This window comes from Engraulis encrasicolus, chromosome 8, assembly GCF_034702125.1.
Source record: "Engraulis encrasicolus isolate BLACKSEA-1 chromosome 8, IST_EnEncr_1.0, whole genome shotgun sequence".
Classification (NCBI taxonomy): Eukaryota; Metazoa; Chordata; class Actinopteri; order Clupeiformes; family Engraulidae; genus Engraulis; species Engraulis encrasicolus.
In genome coordinates this window covers 36,349,153-36,367,590 of record NC_085864.1, presented here as the reverse complement: position 1 = coordinate 36,367,590, position 18,438 = coordinate 36,349,153, and the positions used below count along the sequence as shown (strand labels likewise).

Genomic DNA, 18,438 nt, shown 5'->3' with positions numbered 1-18,438 from the left:
GACAGGCAGAGAGAGAGAGAGAGAGAGAGAGAGAGAGAGAGAGAGAGAGAGAGAGAGAGAGAGAGAGAGAGAGAGACAGACAGGCAGAGAGAGAGAGAGAGAGAGAGAGAGAGAGAGAGAGAGAGAGAGAGAGAGAGAGAGAGAGAGAGAGAGAGAGAGAGAGAGAGAGAGAGAGAGAGAAAGATTAATGAGACTGTTTATGAGAATCAGTACTTGGTGTTTTCTCTTCAAACAAATCTCACATCAGGTTTCTGTACAGCTGTTAGCTACTGATGCGTTTCCATGAATATTAAGTTTGGCAACAATGATTTTGCTTATAGTAGTCAAGCTGTTTGGAAAGAGTTACACATTTATAACTCACTGCTATTGCATGACATCATAATGAAGTGTACCCAGCTTCCTGATCTTGTTTTTTCAACTGTTTCACTTTTGTATATTATCGTCTTTTATTTGGTCAAGTGTGCTACCTTGGACATGAATTGCTCACAAAAAGATAATTTCACCTTGGCACCACTTCTTCTCCTGGATAAATAAAGGTTTAAAGAGGCAGTAGGAAGGATGACGTCCTTTGTGCGGTGCCCGAGGTACAGTATGCCTGTCTCAAAATCTACACCGTAATGAAAAAATGCTGTTCAAATAAACTCGCGATGAGACTGTTTTTCATCACGGAATGCCAGCAGTTGATGCAAATCTGAATACGGTATGTAAAGCGATGTTTCAAATGAAGTGTTTCTCACGACGCTCGTTCGGTTCGATGCTGTCAAAAGTTGCATGTGGGGTTTTCTGACAGTGGACCGTTGAAGTGGTCGCGATAGGCTATCATTCACTTACTAATGACTCACATAAGCAATAGGCTGACTCGGGACCATGATCAATTCAACTTTTAATCCTACCTGGAGCCCCTTTAACCTCAGACTCCAGTTCTCACCTGGGACATTGTACCACTTGGCGCCATTGGTGATGCCGTCTTTGAAGAACTCCGAAGGGTAAAGTTTCTCACAGGGGTGCCCGTTGTGCATAAGGACGTTCTCCTACAAGAAAATAAAAATATGGCACCACACAGAAATGATTACACATCAAGAAAAAAACAATAATGCAGTGTAATTGGTAACCCATCATCAACCTTTGAAAGCCGTGAAGGTACTGCAAGGACAACACTCCAGAGATGGGCAGATTGACAAAATAAAAGTCACGCCTCAGATTCCTTCAGTTTGCACCCTCAACTCTGGTAAATGAAACCCCTCACAAATAGATTTACTTACATTTGTGTTTGTAAAGCAACCTTAGAAATAGCATTTACAAAAGAAAATCTTTATCTTTTCAAGGTCCCTAGTGAAGGTGGTAGGTGTTTGTTTGTTGTCATGGTGACAAAGTGCCGGGGGAATGCCTCCTGAGTGTTCAATGATTTCACTAATTGTCTTCTAACTAGGGGTCAGCCGGTTCAGTGAACTGGCTGGAAAAATATTTATCAGGTCTTTTCCTTTCTGAACCCGGGATGTCACGTCTCCACAACACTCACCTCAGAGTAGGCACGGGCGACCATTTTGAAAACCTCGTCGTCCGGCGATTTGCTGTATTGCGTGCGGCCTGCGGGGTCATCGTCGTACGGGTAATTCACGACCAGCGACCCTGTGTGAAACAGAGAGTCAAATATTAACAACATTGCAGATTAACAATAAGAATACCATGACACTTCATCTCCACAACACTAAAGTTCTCCCATTGACCATATACTACAATAACAAACAGACCACCAAGGCTTCAGTGTAGCATGTCTGGCCATGGGGGACTTACCTCTGTGGAGGTTGGCACAAAGGGGTATGTCCTCATTAAATACTAACATTTACATTAACATAAAGACTGTTTTTTTTTGCAATTAGATGATTATTTATAGTGTATAAAACATTGTGCTCTACTTACGCATGGCAGTTTACCACAATAAATAAGAGCTAAACTGCAAAAAAAAATGTACTTGTTATGACCCTTTAAGCTTAACAACACTAAAGGCCTTCCACATGTACTACGATAACAAACAGAGCCCCAAGGCGTCAGCGTAGTGAGTCTGGTGGTGCGTTCCTCCAGGGGGGACTTACCTCCGTGGAGGTTGGCAGACAGCACAAAGGGATAGGACCTCAGCCAGTTCATCACGGCGATGGTCTCCGGTTGCCGTGGCTCTGTGATGGTGGTGTACTGGTCTGGGAAGTTCCGGTTCAGGTCGTAGTTGTTGCTGTTGTTTCGCCCTGCGTATCCACGAACGTCACCTAGAAACAACGTTTAGTGAAGAGACATCGGTTTAATAATCATACAATACGTAATGAGACATCGGTTTAATAATCATACAATACGTAATGAGTACCTAACTTCGTAAATACAATGTGGGAAAGTGGTTTAATAGCGGTAATGGGATACATTAATCTAATTTGCATTAGAAGTTTGTAAATGTAAATTGTAAATTTCTATATTGTTTCAGACGACCAATTGAATCACAACAAAACAGAATCTGCTGGAGGCAATGTGAACATACACTTAAATGTTCTGAGGAAGACATTCGTGGCTTTTTGAGTTGTGCTGACAGAAAAGCAAAAAACAGACTTCCATCACGTCAGCAAAAACATAGCCTGCTCGGCTGAGGTAATATCATCAGTGTGACAAACAATGACTCACTAACACACATCTCTACTAGAAAACAGAGCACGCCTCACCTTCCCTGCCCTTCTCGTAGCCGTCAGGGTTCATGGAGGGCATGATGTGTATGCGTGTGCTGTTGACCAGCAGCGTGACCTCGGGGTCAACGCCATAGTTACGGCACAGGTATTCGATGAGGTTGAGCAGCAGCTCGCGGCCCACCACCTCGTTACCGTGCATGTTGCCGATGTACTTGAACTCAGGCTCACCTGTCAAAGAGAGAGAGAGAGAGAGGGGAGAGGGGGGGGGGGGGAGAGGGGGGGGGAGAGAGGGGGGGAGAGAGAGAGAGAGAGAGAGAGAGAGAGAGAGAGAGAGAGAGAGAGAGAGAGAGAGGCATGAGACATTAGAAGAGTGCACCTTTACATGATGTGCCAAACCTGTCAGAGAGAGAGAGAGAGAGAGAGAGAGAGAGAGAGAGAGAGAGAGAGAGAGAGAGAGAGAGAGAGAGAGAGAGAGAGAGAGAGAGAGAGAGAGAGAGAGAGAGAGAGAGAGAGAGAGAGAGAGAGGGTGCACTCTGACAGGATGTAGAATGTCATTCCATCGACTACAAAGGTATGTCAGAATCATCAGCAGTGCAGTTCCTCATATCATTGTCGAACAGCCTCAATCATTCACTCAATCACTCCCTATTAGTGGTACAAATTATTGATGATTAATCAATTATGTATTTGATTGACCTTATTGATATACTTGATTATGATTCAATTGATAAGCAGCGTTTTTGATAAGCAGCAATGATAACTCTCCCAAAAATGTCAAAAAGTTTTCATTTTTAATTAAAATTTTGGATTTAATCAACTTTTTAAAATCGTTTAACACTTAAATTGACTCAATCAATCAATCGATGAATTAATGGTTGACATCTCTACTCCCTATTTGTGTGTCCATCTCTTTCCGTCCATTTCTATGGTCTTCATCCCACACTGACACACAGACCCGAGGTCGTTTCCCGAACCTCCCCTGACTCTCTCTACCACTCATTTCCTTTCCCACTCTTCACTATACATGTATATTACTATTCTTTCACTATACTATCCTAATAATAAAAAAGGCGAAAAAGCCCCCCCCAAAAATATACAGGCGGACAAAGATGCGTTCACCTAAAACTTTGCCACCTTGTGGCCACAGGAGGAAGTTACAATTTCAAGAATGCGTTTCAGACGGACGGACGGACAAACAGACTGACTGACGGACGGACATACCCTCTTATAGAGAGCCTAAGACGCGTCTAAAAACAGTACCTGGCTCATGCATCCCGGGGTTGTCGGAGATCTCCATGACGTACAGCTCGCGGCCCTCCACTGACTTGCCTACGGAGTAGAGGTGCGTGATGGCGGGACACTTGGCACTGTACTTGAGCAGGAAGAGCATCATGTCTTGGTAGTGGTGGTGCCGAAAGTCCTCGGGCTCCACCGGCTCCGTGGCAACGGTACCGGACCCGGACCCAGCACCAGCACCACCCCCGGCAGGAGGAGAAGCCGGGTCAGCAGCAGAACCAGACGTGGAGGAGCCGGACTCTGCGCTGGTCTCCGAGCCAGAATTCTCTGGGATGGCACCACCGCCGTCATTGCCTGTGTGGGCTGCCGTGTTTTCGGTGGGGCTGGCAGGGGTGGCGGTGGTGGTGGTGGTCGCTGTAGGGGGTTTAGAGGTCACGGCACCAGCAGCAGCGGCGGCGGCAGGGGTATCAGCAGCCAAGGGGGCCAGGGTGAAGTTGAGCTCCGAGGCTTTGCCTTCCACAACCTGTACGTTGGTAACAACCATGGGCGTGTACCTGCAGCAATGCAGAACATTGTGCTGATTTAGATAAGTGTGTACATTGGACATTGGCAAGGTTAGGCAAGGGGAGGTTTTATTGCTGTAGTGGATTTCATACCGAGCATTACTGTATGTACCTACTGCATAATCAGGGCTGGACTGGGGCCACTAACCGGCGCGGGCATTTTTTTTGGAACAGCCCATCTCCCCCATCCCCATACTACATTTATTATGGGCTCAGTCCACGGTATATTAAGGATACACCGATGTGCCGGTCTCAAAGGGAAAAATTTGAAACAAACAAACAAAAAAACAAAAAAAAAACAAAAAAAGCATCGGCCCCTGAGGACTGACGGCCCACTGGGAAAAATGCCCTGTATGCCAGAATGCCAGTCCAGCCCTGCCTGTAATGTATGCATCTGTAACGTAACCTGACTTATAAGTACTGGCATGTACCTAGTACATTGGAAAGGTGGGGCAGTTTCATTTTTCTATAGCTCACTTCATACAGAGTATGGCTGCATTTAAACACTTAAAGCACCACCACACCCTACAACAGTAGGCTATAGGCTGTCCAACTGAAATTTCACAGCATGTCTTTTTTCACAGTACCATGCGTCAAAGTAGACATCCTTGAGTAACTGAAAGTGCTCTATTTTTCCACTACACAAAGAACGGATTCCTAATACACACATACTGCCAAACTAACTGAAAAGCTCATGGCTCATGGTGTTTACTTTGTCCTTCATAAAAATAAAGACACTTGAGAAGGAGCTTCGTCAGCTGGTTAAACCTGCCCCCGAGCACCACACACGGTGGAAAACAAACCAGTGTGACCATATCCATGTGACTGATGCTTGTTGTCTGATGCCAGAGCAGATTCACAGCCTGAGGGTGTAGTACAGTGTTTCTCAAACTTTTTCAGACCAAGGACCACCTTGTCCCCCCAAAAATGTCCAGGGACCACCTGTCAACTGAATTGAGAGTTTAAGGGTGCTAATTTGACACGACTAATTTTGATGCAGATCGCTTACTTTTTATTCACATTACAAGCCTGTCTTTTTGTGGTGAAGTTGTGACTCCAGCTATGTTTAGCTTTGTAATAATGTTAGAAATAAAGCCTACTGCTAGCTTGGAAAAGTAGAAATCCTCCTCCTCGCGGACCACCTGAGCTCTGTCGCGGACCACTAGTGGTCCCCGGACCACACTCTGAGAATCACTGGTGTAGTAGGTATGGGGGAGGGGGAAGGAGGACGCTACTCCAGACATGGTTCAGGCATTTACAGTATCGCATAAGCCCAAGTAGACTGTATATCAGACAAGGCTGTTGTTCTAAAAATAGCTCTTAAAAAAGGTGGGCCATCTTATATTTAGGGTCATTTTATATACAGGCCAGTGGGTCATTTTATGTGAAATCAGACACTTTGGGTCCCAACCGGAATGGATTTCAATTAAACTTGGTGTGCCTTTTCATAGAACCCAAGAATTGCATTTTCATTAACCTGGCACTAACATTAAGGGACTGTTTTTAGAATTCTTGCATACACCTCCTTTTGCCAGGTGCGTAGGAGTGGAACCTCTGGGTCACCAACGTAGAGACAAGAAATCTCCCACACACTGTTCACATTTGCAGAGTTTTTACGTGCAACGCTTCGGTCTAATGGCCTTCTTACAGCAATTCCTTTCTTCAATTGCTTAGACGTTGCAAGAAACGTTGCAAGTAAAAACTCTGCAAATGTGAACAGTGTGCGGGAGCTTTTTTGTCTCTACCAATATTAAGGGAGAAAGAAACTAATAAAGTCTTAATTAGGAGGGTAGGACACTATACATTCATTCTTGATTATGTCCGTCAGTTTAAGTCACACAATGTTGGTTTTGATGTTGTTTCAAAGCTCTTTGTCTGGTCATAGAAATTATACAAACATTATGGAATACACCAATCATCTGAGTATGATTTATGAGATTACAGTGCCAAGCCAGAGCCAAGCCCTGTTCAGGATTATGTGGGAATACTTTTAAAGGGCACAACAGTAGGCCGCGGCTCAAACGACCGCAGGCACCGTATAGTTATGCTGAGGACCCAGATTTAATTCCAACTTGACATAATTTCCCGATCCTTCTCAGTTCTCTCTCTTCCACTACTTTCCAATCACTGTCCTATCTCAAAGCATAGAATACCCCCCAAAAAAAGCCCAAAAACCTTTCCCATCTCTCTCTCCTGCTCATTTCCTGTCTCCTCTCACACAGTCCTCTCATCAATAGACACAAAAAGCCATTAAAAGGCACTACAGTACACTAGACATGGTTCTGTAAAAAGCAGCAGCACTACCCACCCTTCAGCCATGGCAGTAACGTTGTAGTTCCCTGGCAGCAGCAGTCGGTAATAGTCTCCGAAGCGCCCCGTAGTGATGTTGTGATTGATGCCCGCCACTAAAATCCTGACGTCTGGCAACGCCGCCCCGTTCCTGGCGTCTCTCACAAACCCTCGCACTCCGATGTGGGCCTAGGACAAACAGAAGAGGACAAAAGCTGAAAGCTCCTTGTAAAGTCACATGGTTTAAAGAATGCCACATATTCTTTTTTGTGGTACACTACCGTACTGTGAAGCCTTATTTATTTATTTATATTTGAAAAACATTGACCATTAAGGACCAACATGTACTTGAGACCACAATAGAAATAAGCCTGAGTGCTTTTCTGACTATTTCTTGACTATTTTTTTTCTTTTAATGCATGGTTCAGTTTGCTGGTCCATGTTTTACATAAAGAGTGGCCAAAAAACGTCATTCATTCATACAACATCTGACACACATCACACAACACACAATATCCATCCATCCATCCATCCATACATCCATCCATCCATCAATACTTGCTCCTGGTAGGCCACCAGGGTTGCACAGGTCCAAAACAAAGTATTTCAGAAAAAAATAGTCCTTCACTCCATATACCAATCATTTTATAAGTGTCTGATGCATGTTTGAAATGCTGAACAGAGGGATTTTGCTACCTACTCCATGTAGGCCAGCAAGGCCTAAAAGTTGTTCTCACACTCCATCAACATTTTTGATGAGGGCCTGAATGATGTGCGTTTGGAACCTTATTTTTTCGATAGGGCCTAACTAACCATGTGGGGTGAGGGAGGGGTTCCTTCCTACTTGAGGGGGTGTGTGGGCTGCATTACCTGCTCCATGTAGGTCAGCAAGACCCAAAGGTTGTTCTCCCACTCCATCAGCATTTTTGATTGGGCTATTGATGCGTCTTGGGAAGCTTATTTTTTTCTAATAAGCCTAATCGTGTGGGGTCAGTTGAGAGGGGGTGTGGACTGTGTTACCTGCTCGTTAAGAATAGAATGTTGAGAGAAAGTGACAGTTGAGATGGAACCCTATATTGGCTGCACCTGTTCTGATTGACTGAATGGCAGTTAGTATGGTGCTCTAAGGCAGAGGGCAGAATCAGAAACAGTTTTTTGTCTTTAGCTTGATGTTGCTAAAAAACTAAAAGGAATTGGCACGTGTCCTGCTCACAGATCGAGAGTCATACGTGTGATCTCTCTAACAGTCTTTGAAATGAAGTTTATAGGTTAAACGGTTCAGTCACAAATGGACCTCTAATAAGCCTAATCGTGTGGGGTCAGTACTTGAGAGGGGGTGTGGACTGTGTCACCTGCTCCATGTAGGCCAGCAGGGCCTGCCGGTTGTTCTCCCACTATATCAGCATTTTTGATTGGGCCACCTGATGTGTCTAGGGAAGTGTATTTTTCTAAGGTGCTGTTTCCACGTAGCTGGATATTTTTATATGTGGATATTTTTTTCTCCTGGTTGCATTGGTTTTGCATTGGTTTTGGCCTTCCGTTTCCATGTAGCAGATATTTAAAAATCCAGGTATAAAAAGCAGGAGAAAAAAATATCCTGTCAAGGGGGCTGAAACGCATTTGTTGCAATGGAGGATTTATTTTTATCCACATGTTGCGTTTACACCTAACCAGGAGAAAAAAATACCCTACTAAAAAAATATCCTGCTACGTGGAAACAGCACCTAAAAAGCTCATTTCTAATAATCATGTAATAAGCAGAGGGTGTGGACTGTGTTACCTGCTCCATGTAGGCCAGCAGGGCCTGCCGGTTGTTCTCCCACTCCCGCAGCAGCTCCGAGGCGGGCGGGTACTTGCAGCAGCTCAGCTCCATCGTCGTCTCCAGGCAGTTTCCATGCAGGTAGTTGTAATCCTGCATCCCACCTACACAAAGGGGAAATAAAAACATATTAGACATAAGAAGGGTACAGTGAGTGGACATAATGACAATATGTTGTCCTGCATTCCACCTATACAAAGGAAAGAATGTATAAAAGGACACGCGTAGAAAGCACAAACAGATACAATGTAGTTGTGCATGCCATGACATATGCCTATATGAGCGAAATGAAAACATATGGACATAAGCAGTCAGTGTTTCCCCCAGCACTTTACTTTCAGACCACCTTTACGAGTACGACCTTGACGAAGAAAGGATGAAGATTTTGTGTTGTGAAGTCGCTTCACAAAAAGAAATGTATACGCTTAGGAGTTTCAATATTATATTTTATCATTACATTTTACTGCCTAACAGTGCAATGACGATACCCTCAGGTCTTCGATAAAGGGGTCAATTATACCGGGCCCAGGGAGGAAGCAGGCCCAAAAGCGGGTCCAAAATTGGGTCCTCACTACACTGTCTGTATTCCATGGGGGGCCTCTTCAGATACCTTTGTCCTGGGCCCGGCCAAACCTGTCAGCGGGTATGGTCAACAGTACTTGAGAGTGTAGCTAGACCAGTGTTTCTCAACCTGTTTTTATGTGAGGCACCCTTTCAATCCATGAAAAATTTCAAGGCACCCCAAACCAACAAGCCATAAAATGGCATCGCATCCGATACCACACAAGCTTAGGAAAGTAACACATTTGGAGACATCACACGACCAGCTGACTGGGGCGACCTATATTTACTTTATTTTATAATTGTGCGTAAATGGCAGATGAAAGATTCCACTGCCTAACATTACCTTATCAATTTAGACAAATATGTATTATATTACATATTTATTTATCAGCCACGTTTCTGCGGCACCCCTGAGGGTGGCCTGCGGCACCCCTGTTGAGAAACACTGAGCATGCCGCATTTATAACGGAAATAAGAACATAATGGACATTCGGTACATAGAGAGGAGATAATGGTAAGATGTGTTCTTAATTTTACCATTATTTCGCAATCTTCTATCCATTTTCTGTCCATTCTTTGGATGATGCTGTTGGTTGCTATGACAACATATTACATGGTGATGATAAGCTCAACGTTGTAAAGACACATGGTCTTTTGTTAAGTGCCCCCTGGCCAGTCTTCAGACCAAGATGAGTCAGGGATCTGTTGTTCTCTTGTAATGTGACATGGTTAACCAGAAATAACACCCATGGACAACAAGAAGGAAACAAATAATGTAATTTGAACTGGCATGGCACGATTTTGTGAGGAGCTGTCAAATTGAGGACAGGACCGCAGCTTTGGCCGGGACAGCTTTGGCCGATGTAACCACCACCCCCACACCCACCCAATTTCTACAATGTAATAAGCACCCACTTATGGAGCCCCCCCTCTCTCTAGGCCTGGGACAACTGACCCCTTTGCCCCCCCAACCACCACCTGTCACTTTCCCTGATTGAAGATAACTTATGATGACATCAGCATATTCTACGACGCAAATATACTTGTGCCCCTTTCATTTCCACTCATCATGAAAGCGGCCACAAGAAGAAAAAAAAGCAGGCCATCCTTAACCACTGGCATATGCACAGCACAGGATATAAATAACACCACGCTCCACCAAAGAGCAGCCAGTGTTGCCAGAGTGGGCGGTTTCCTGCCCAATTGGGCTACTTAGGATGGCCGTCTGTGGGTAAAAATGGCACTTGGGCGGGTTTTTTGGCTACGGTTTTTGACCATAGAAATCAATAGAATTGGGCGGGCTTTGTTGCTTCCCGGCGGGTTTTAAGCATTTTTTGGTCTGGAAATCACACTCATTCTCATCTGGCAACCCTGAGAGCAGCCAGAGCATGACTCATGGCAGGCCAGCTGAGCAGCTTTGTGTGGGGGTTAAGAGTGCTCTGAAGAGGGCCACTCTCTGGCTAAAATGTGTGTGTGTGTGTGTGTGTGTGTGTGTGTGTGTGTGTGTGTGTGTGTGTGTGTGTGTGTGTGTGTGTGTGTGTGTGTGTGTGTGTGTGTGTGTGTGTGTGTGTGTGTGTGTGTGTGTGTACATATTCAGTAAGGATCAGCCAGAGTGCTTGCAGTGTGTGTAGTGTGTGTCTGTGTGAATATGCAAGTGGCATGCTTGTGTACGTGCGTGTGTGTGTGTGTGTGTGTGTGTGTGTACGTGCGTATGCGCCTAAGTGTGTTTGCAGTAGCTGTGTGCGTGCGTGCGTGCGTGCGTGCGTGCGTGCGTGCCTGAGTGTGTTTGCAGTAGCTGGGTGCCATGTGTGCGTGCGTGCGTGCGTGCGTGCGTGCGTTTGCAGTAGCTGGGTGCCATGTGTGCGTGCGTGCGTGCGTGCCTGAGTGTGTTTGCAGTAGCTGGGTGCCATGTGTGCGTGCGTGCGTGCGTGCCTGCCTAAGTGTGTTTGCAGTAGCTGGGTGCCATGTGTGTGTGCGTGCGTGCGTGCGTGCGTGCGTGCGTGCGTGCGTGCGTGCCTGAGTGTGTTTGCAGTAGCTGGGTGCCATGTGTGCGTGCGTGCGTGCGTCAGGGCTTGAAACTAACGGGCACCAGGGGTCCAAATGCGGGTGAAAATCGCATCTGGCGTGTAACAAGTTGATCCTCACTAGCCATTTGGCTGGTAGCATATTATTGGGGAGTGATTGAAAAAAAAAACGGTGATAGATTTCTCTGAATGTTCGCTATCAAAAAGGAATCCAGTCTTGCGAACCTAGGGCACTGGCTTGTCAAACACTGCAGATGCCCCGCCTCCGTGGAGAAAGTCGGACACGCCAAGACGTGCGCCGCTTGCTCCGGTTTAAATATGTGGCGAAGTTTGCTCTCAACTGGCAAGCGACGCTATGTGCATATTTTGCGACCTGCCTTGCGACCTGCCTTTTATAATCCAGTAATGTTTTGCGTAGTTGTGCGCAGTTCTTAAGCTGTGGGTACTGACACAACCTTGGTTACAACGCACGTTATCGAACATTGCACAAACATTCTGTCAGCATCGCAATGTCTGTCTTGCTTTGACAACAGTGTAAGAAAACAGGACGACGACAGAAAGTCGGCAGGTAACGACATCATACCTGTCAAATTTGAGCTTCACAAATCTGGATAATTCCCCGAATTTACGACAAAAGCAGGAAATATTCAACAGGTCAAATTCTGACAATAAATGGGCCAGCAGTGACAAGTCGGGCGGTGCTTTGCTTTTCACGCTGACAGTTCACGTGCGAGGCAGTCCTGTCCAGAATCCACCCATAACGCACATTTAAAAGGCGCATGTAGACTTTGCATAGTGTTAAAAAATATGAAATATGTGTTCCCCCTTGTGGCTTTGTCGCCAAAATTGTCAGGAGTTGATGCAAAGAGTAATGGTGCAGGTTGTCATGAGATAAATAAGATCCTATAAAGGCTAAATAATATTTTACTTTTATGATTAGGCCTAATATCCCAGAAGATGTGATGTTTCATGGCAGGCGAACGTGCATCAGACCTGTGTGGGATACATGTATTTGCACATTAATGAACAAACGAATGAAAATTCCTTCCACCTCAAAGAAACAAATGGCCTTCTTCACATAGTTCCAGACCTTGCACTTATGCGTGTGCCCTTGCACAACACAGCATGTTCATTGTGCTTGTCGTTTCTGATCAATATATAAAGCAAATAACACCAGACATCAGATCAGTTCTGTAATTTCCTGTCTGCTCATCCGAGTAAAATATTACTACATATTATATTATATTATATTATATTATATTATATTATATTATATTATATTATATTATATTATATTATATTATATTATATTATATTATATTATATTATATAGGGTCTAACATCATATCAATCATATCAGGCTAATTATTAAGAAAATAATGGCTAGTGAGGAAGCCGAATGGCTAGTGAGTCAGGGAAACCACTAGCCATAATGGCCGGTGACCAAAAAAGTTAGTGTCAAGCACTGGCGTGCGTGAGTGCGTGCGTGCGTGCGTGCGTGCGTGCGTGTAGCTGGGTGCCGTGCGTGCGTGCGTGCGTGCGTGCGTGCCTGAGTGTGTTTGCAGTAGCTGGGTGCCGTGAGGGTAAAGTGAGCAGCTGTGTGTGCTCCTCTCTAAAAGCTCAGTGGACGGTTGCCAGGGAGGCCCACATCACCAGGGAATGGAACCTCCTCGTAAAGAAAATAAAAAAGATAGAGGAATAAAGAAAGAAGAGGTATGTAGACGAAATGGAAGAAGGGAACAGGAAGCAGACGCCAGAGAAGAGAGAATAGGCTGACAGTATTGTATTTTTCTTTGTAACTGTCCAAACCTGTTCAGATACTAATCAAGAAGGGAAACAAACAAGAACACAAACACGCTATGGCAGCTGTTGGAAAACAGTCGGAGTAAGGAATTTCTAGAGCTTCTTCTAGAATTTTACTGGAGCACTCTACAGCTCCCATAGACGTCTGTGTTAAAAATCTTGCAAAGACATTATGACATCATAATGAGAACATTTAGGCAAAATTCTAATCACATATTTGTGATGGTACTCCTCAAAGGGTTAAAGGTCGTCATACAAGATTGGACTGGTCATCTGGTAAACAGGGCATTTTGCAGGTGGGCCAACAGGCCTCAGGGGCCAATGGTGTCAAGTTGGGTTTTTTGTATCGTCTTCTGGTCTTGTATCATCCCACAATTTTCAGGGGGGCAGGCAAAAGTACCCAGGCTCTTTTTGTGCTCCCAGTCCAGAAATAAACTATTATTAAAAAAAGTCATACTCTACTCTACCTTTAAAGGTAATCATGTGTTTACTCTAACGCACACTAAGACTGGTAAGCTGCTGTGCTTCATTTAACTCCGTTAGTTCGGTTCAATAAGAGGTGAGAGTGAGAGTTAGCGTTAGTGTTACAGATTTGGCCTCCCTCGATCAGGAGCTGATTAGCAGGTCGTGTAAGTTACTCTCACACCAGACTAGACGACACACAGGAAACATGCAAACAGGAAGCTGCCACCCTACCCTCGCAGTGCACTTCCTGATTGACATATTCTGAGGTTGTTCCAAGATGACCCGGGCACTTTTGGGCACTACTTGAAAGGTTGAAAGGGTTGAAAGAAAAAAAAGGGTTTGCAGTATGACAAGTTTGCTTAAGTTAGTGGAGTGTGTGTATGCTGATTTGATCAGAGGTGTCAAAAATTAAAATGGAAGTAAATACACAGTGTAAGTCCAACACTAGCATGTGATATTACCGGTACATAGCTATTACATAAACTAATCCACTGAAGCTAATGAGGTAGATAGACTATGTTGTTACTAAAAAACAACCAATCCAGACTCAGCTGATTGCAAGACAAGTATGCTGGTCTACTGGTTACTCAGTGAAGTTAGCCGCGTTGGGAGGAAACTGTTGCAGGGTTGTTGTTGATTTAGTTTTTTTACCTCTACATTTATTTCTGACATCTTGGAATTGGATTGAAATAAATCAAAAGTATTAAAAAATGTTGAAATAAATGCACTTAACCGCTTTACTATTACATGGCCCTACACAAGTGATGAAAAGCAAGGAAACGGGCAGTGATGATGGGGAGATCAGACTGTGGAGAAGGAAGGAATAGGGAGTGGATAAGGCCATTTACTTTTTGCCTGATGAAGGTCTAGTACCGAAACGTCGTTTATTAAAGAAAGAACAGCGAAATGGTCAGTGTGCGGGAGTTTCTTTGAACTATTGCTGAGTGACCCATGGTGCCATCTCCGACGCACCTGCCAGCTGAGGTGTGCGAAAAAAGCCGAAGTTCAATTTTACCAGCCAAAACACACACTCACTAGTTGGTCAAAGTGGCTAGTTAGTTGGTCTTCTCTACCAGTTAAATTGAAAGTACAGCAGCACTTGGCCAGTTTGTGGGTGTTAATTTAGAGTCCATAAACTCAAACGTAGGCACAATCTACACTCACCGTAGCCTACGTTGGACCTTACTATCAGCTGGTGCAACCCATTGCTGGCGTGAATAAGGCAATGGATGGCTGGTTGGAGGAGTGTTCTTTGCGTGCTGAACTAATTTTAGTGGATTAGCCCTCAGTAAATTCCACATGTGTCTTGGGAGGCCAAGAATAAAAACAAGACATACCAAGAATAACTTCCTATAAATAACTTCCTACAACAATAACAGTTTATTCTGCAACCAAAATCGCCAACAGACATCCAGGCAGATGTGTGATCAAAATGATTCACAAGGGAGCATTGTGAAACCAACTGTTACAGAACAAGTTGTGAGAAGAAAATGTGAGAGTTAACAATTGTAAAATGATGTGCCAATGAAAAATTAGTCACAATAAAAGACAACAAAAAAGGAATAGGGAGAAATTCCTGCCTCATTTCTAGAAATATCTCTTTCACTTTTGATAACCAAAAGACAGTCATGGGTAAGCAGTTAGGGCGACTGACTTGTATCCCAAAGGTTGCCAGTTCGACTCCCGACCCGCCAAGTAGTAATTAACTAGTGCTCTCCCCCATCCTCCTCCATGACTGAGGTACCCCGAGCATGGTACAAGCCCACTGCACTGCTCCCTTGGGGTGCCATTGGGGGCTGCCTCCTTGCACAGGCGAGGCATAAATGCAATTCCATTGTGAGCAACGTGTGCTATGTCACAAAGGGAATGGGATTTGGAGTTTCCCCAGGTGGGCTTTCACTTTCACTTCCCCACGACAGAAATGATCAGGAAAGGCTATGTGATTTGTATATGTGGGTTGTGGAAAACATGTGCCATAGGCTACGTGCAGAACAAAGGCTGCCCAGGAACATTAATCATGTGAACATTAATCACCTGAAAGAGGAGATGAGAGGAGAAAAGAGGAGAGGAGAGGAGGAGACTAAGGCGGCAGGTAAAGAAAAAAAAGAAAACGGTGATTAAAGAGCTGGGGCTAATCCCCCTGTGGGCTTACTGCACCCCCTGACCCTGATCAAGTCTCACAATCACACAATGGGAAGGGGTCACAGCATCAGAGGCTGTGGAGGTGAAACATATGATGATGGTAACTGTGTGTGTGTGTTTCTGATTATGACCCAGTTTCACACACAATTAGGAGGCCATAGCATCAGAGGCTGAATGGGTGAAAAAAATATTGATTTCTGTCACATATGTGGTAGGGCACCTATGAAATGCACTCAAAACTCAACTCTTAAATGTTATTTTAATTTGACTGTGCATGCTACTGACCCTGACCCAGTCGCACTCACATTGGAGGGAAAATGATGACGAGCTCAGGTACAGATGTGGTAGTATTACCACAATTATGCTTCAAAAGCACTCAAAACATAGCCTGGCTCTCACGCAGACCCTTCGTGCTTCGTGAATCTTTGTTAAACTTTGTGAGCTCGCACGAGGGTCTGGAAATCTTAGACGAGCCCGAACGGAATCAGATATTTCACAGCCTGTCCAATCAGAATCGCGGGGCGGGTATACAAGTCAGTGGTTGAAGTAGTAGTGACTCAAAAACAGCCATGTGAATTCTTCATTTAAGTTTGAGCTGTTGTGCTGCAACATGATCTCCAAAAATTCTGTGCTCCTGGACACGGATGCTAAGGACACAAAATCCGTGTCCAGGAGCACGGATTTTGCCAAAATTCTGTGCTCCTGGACACGGAATTGTTTTCCGTGATGGACACACAGAAGTGCTCTCCCTATACTCCCACAGCTCTATGTTTCCACAGTCTTGTGTTTTCTCAGGATTTTTCTAATTTCAAATATTTTTTTCTCTAAAAAAAAAACATTTCGTACCGACAGGTTAGGGTAAGGGATTGTTTTGGTCTGGGCACAGCTAGTATTCTTTCATTCATTATATGAATTTGATAGCCTATCAACCAACTGGAGAAGGTATTTCTCAAAAATATGTCTTTAAAAGGTATACTGTGCAGGAAATGGTCAAAAAGGGTACTGCAACTATGCTGCTCAATGAAACTGGGCTGCCTATTGCCAAATGTGATCTTTTCATGAAAGTTTACAAAGTAGTAAACTAATATTTTCTAGCATTTTCATAGCAGACCATGGAGAAGATCCCCCTTTTCATGTAAGAAAATTGCAATTTGTTCAGTCATAATGAATACTTAGAATTTGATGGTGGTGGTAAGTATTCATGAAAAAGGTAACATTAGTGAATATGTAGCATGAATTCTAAAAATAAACAACTGAACATCTCACACAGTGTCCCTTTAATGACAGGTTAAGGTTAGGGAATGTTTTGGTCAGGGAACAACTTAAATTGCTATAGCATTATTTTGCTTAGGATTAGCATTTGGTATGTATTTTCTAATGATAGAGTTAACACAGTGTTGTGGGAATATAGAAAGCACTTCTGTGTGCCCATCACGGAAAACAATTCCGTGTCCAGGAGCACAGAATTTTGGCAAAATCCGTGCACCTGGACACGGATTTCGTGTCCTTAACATCCGTGTCCAGGAGCACGGAATTCTTGGAGATCAGGCTGTGTGAACACACCCAGGCCTTTCCAGAGCTAAGCGATAGATAATGTTCCAGATGGTTGGTAAAAACCATCGCATGAGAACCAGGTTACTCAAAACACACCTTTTTGCTGTTAATGTTAAATGATGTTTAAAATTTAATGTTGCACGATAATTTTGTATATTTGTCCTGACCCTGACTCATTCTCACAGACGATCGCAAAATGAGGGGCAGTCATGGCATCAGTAATTGGATGAAACAAATGACTGCATGTCGGTTTCTGTCACTATGTGACAGAGATGTGGACTTGTGACTTGTGACTCGGACTGACTTGTGACTTGAGTCACAAATGACTCGACTTGAGACTTGACTTGCCAATATTAGGAGTGACTTGTGACTTGACTCGACTTGTACGCTATTGACTTGAGACTTGACTCGACTTGACAGTTTTAGCTTGCAATGACTTGCAATTGTGCTCCAAGTCAATGAATATATATTTTTTTTTTGCATTTTGTGTGTGAAAAAAATGCATGAAAGAAAGAAAAATAAATGATTTACCTTCAACCATAGTCAAAAACCATGCTAAAAAATATATATGATCAATTGTGGGTTGCATGGTCACCCAAACAAACATGAAAGCTTGTCTGCAGCCGTGCTGTAATGGTTAGGGAGTTGGGCTGGAGATCACAGAGTTGCAGGTTTGAATCCCACCCTTAAACCCACCTCTTCCTACATCTCCATCCATGACTGAAGTGCCCTTGAGCAAGGCACCTAACCCAATATTGCTCAAAGGACTGTCACCAATATATGCGTTGGATAAAAGATAAAAGTAATTTAATGAATAATTTTAAACCGTGGTAAAACCATGGTTAGTTTTCAGAGTAAAACCATGGTTCAATTTATAGTTAAACCTAGTAAAACCAAAAACCAATGCCAAACCATGCTCAAAAAACTGAAATCATAGTATACCATGGTCGATTTTCAGGACATGACTGGCGAAGGGGGACATGCAAAGCAGTGTGGAGAGGTAATGAATTTATGACCAAAGGTAATTGTCAATATTGCACATATAATACAAGGTGACTTGTTAATGACTTGGAAAAAATAAGACTTGGACTTGGACTTGACTTGGCTTTGGCACGACTTGGACTTGGACTTGACTTGACTTGGCTTTGGCATGACTTGGACTTGGACTTGACTTGGTCAAATGTGTCGTAACTTGTGACTTGACTCGGACTTGATTGGAAGGACTTGAGACTTACTTGCGACTTGCAAATTAGTGACTTGGTCCCATCTCTGCTATGTGATGCCCTTTGAATTGCACTCCAATTAAACTTGTC

General features: G+C 44.0%; 1 protein-coding gene across 3 annotated transcripts in view; it reads right to left on the bottom strand.

The window, feature by feature from the left end:
* cpda (carboxypeptidase D, a) overlaps positions 1-18,438 on the bottom strand; it is a 42,473-nt gene that overhangs the window by 14,927 nt on the left and 9,108 nt on the right. The window contains exons 3-9 of one of the 3 annotated variants that reach the window (XM_063205601.1): positions 8,535-8,677; positions 6,774-6,943; positions 3,927-4,456; positions 2,703-2,894; positions 2,094-2,261; positions 1,520-1,629; positions 929-1,031 (exon numbers count right to left, since the gene is read on the bottom strand). In XM_063205601.1, the coding sequence (XP_063061671.1) occupies positions 929-1,031; positions 1,520-1,629; positions 2,094-2,261; positions 2,703-2,894; positions 3,927-4,456; positions 6,774-6,943; positions 8,535-8,677 (1,416 nt within the window). Of the gene's footprint in view, positions 1-928; positions 1,032-1,519; positions 1,630-2,093; positions 2,262-2,702; positions 2,895-3,926; positions 4,457-6,773; positions 6,944-7,624; positions 7,633-8,106; positions 8,514-8,534; positions 8,678-18,438 lie in introns of those variants that run through there. The other 2 variants (XM_063205602.1, XM_063205603.1) reach the window with 2 other exon arrangements.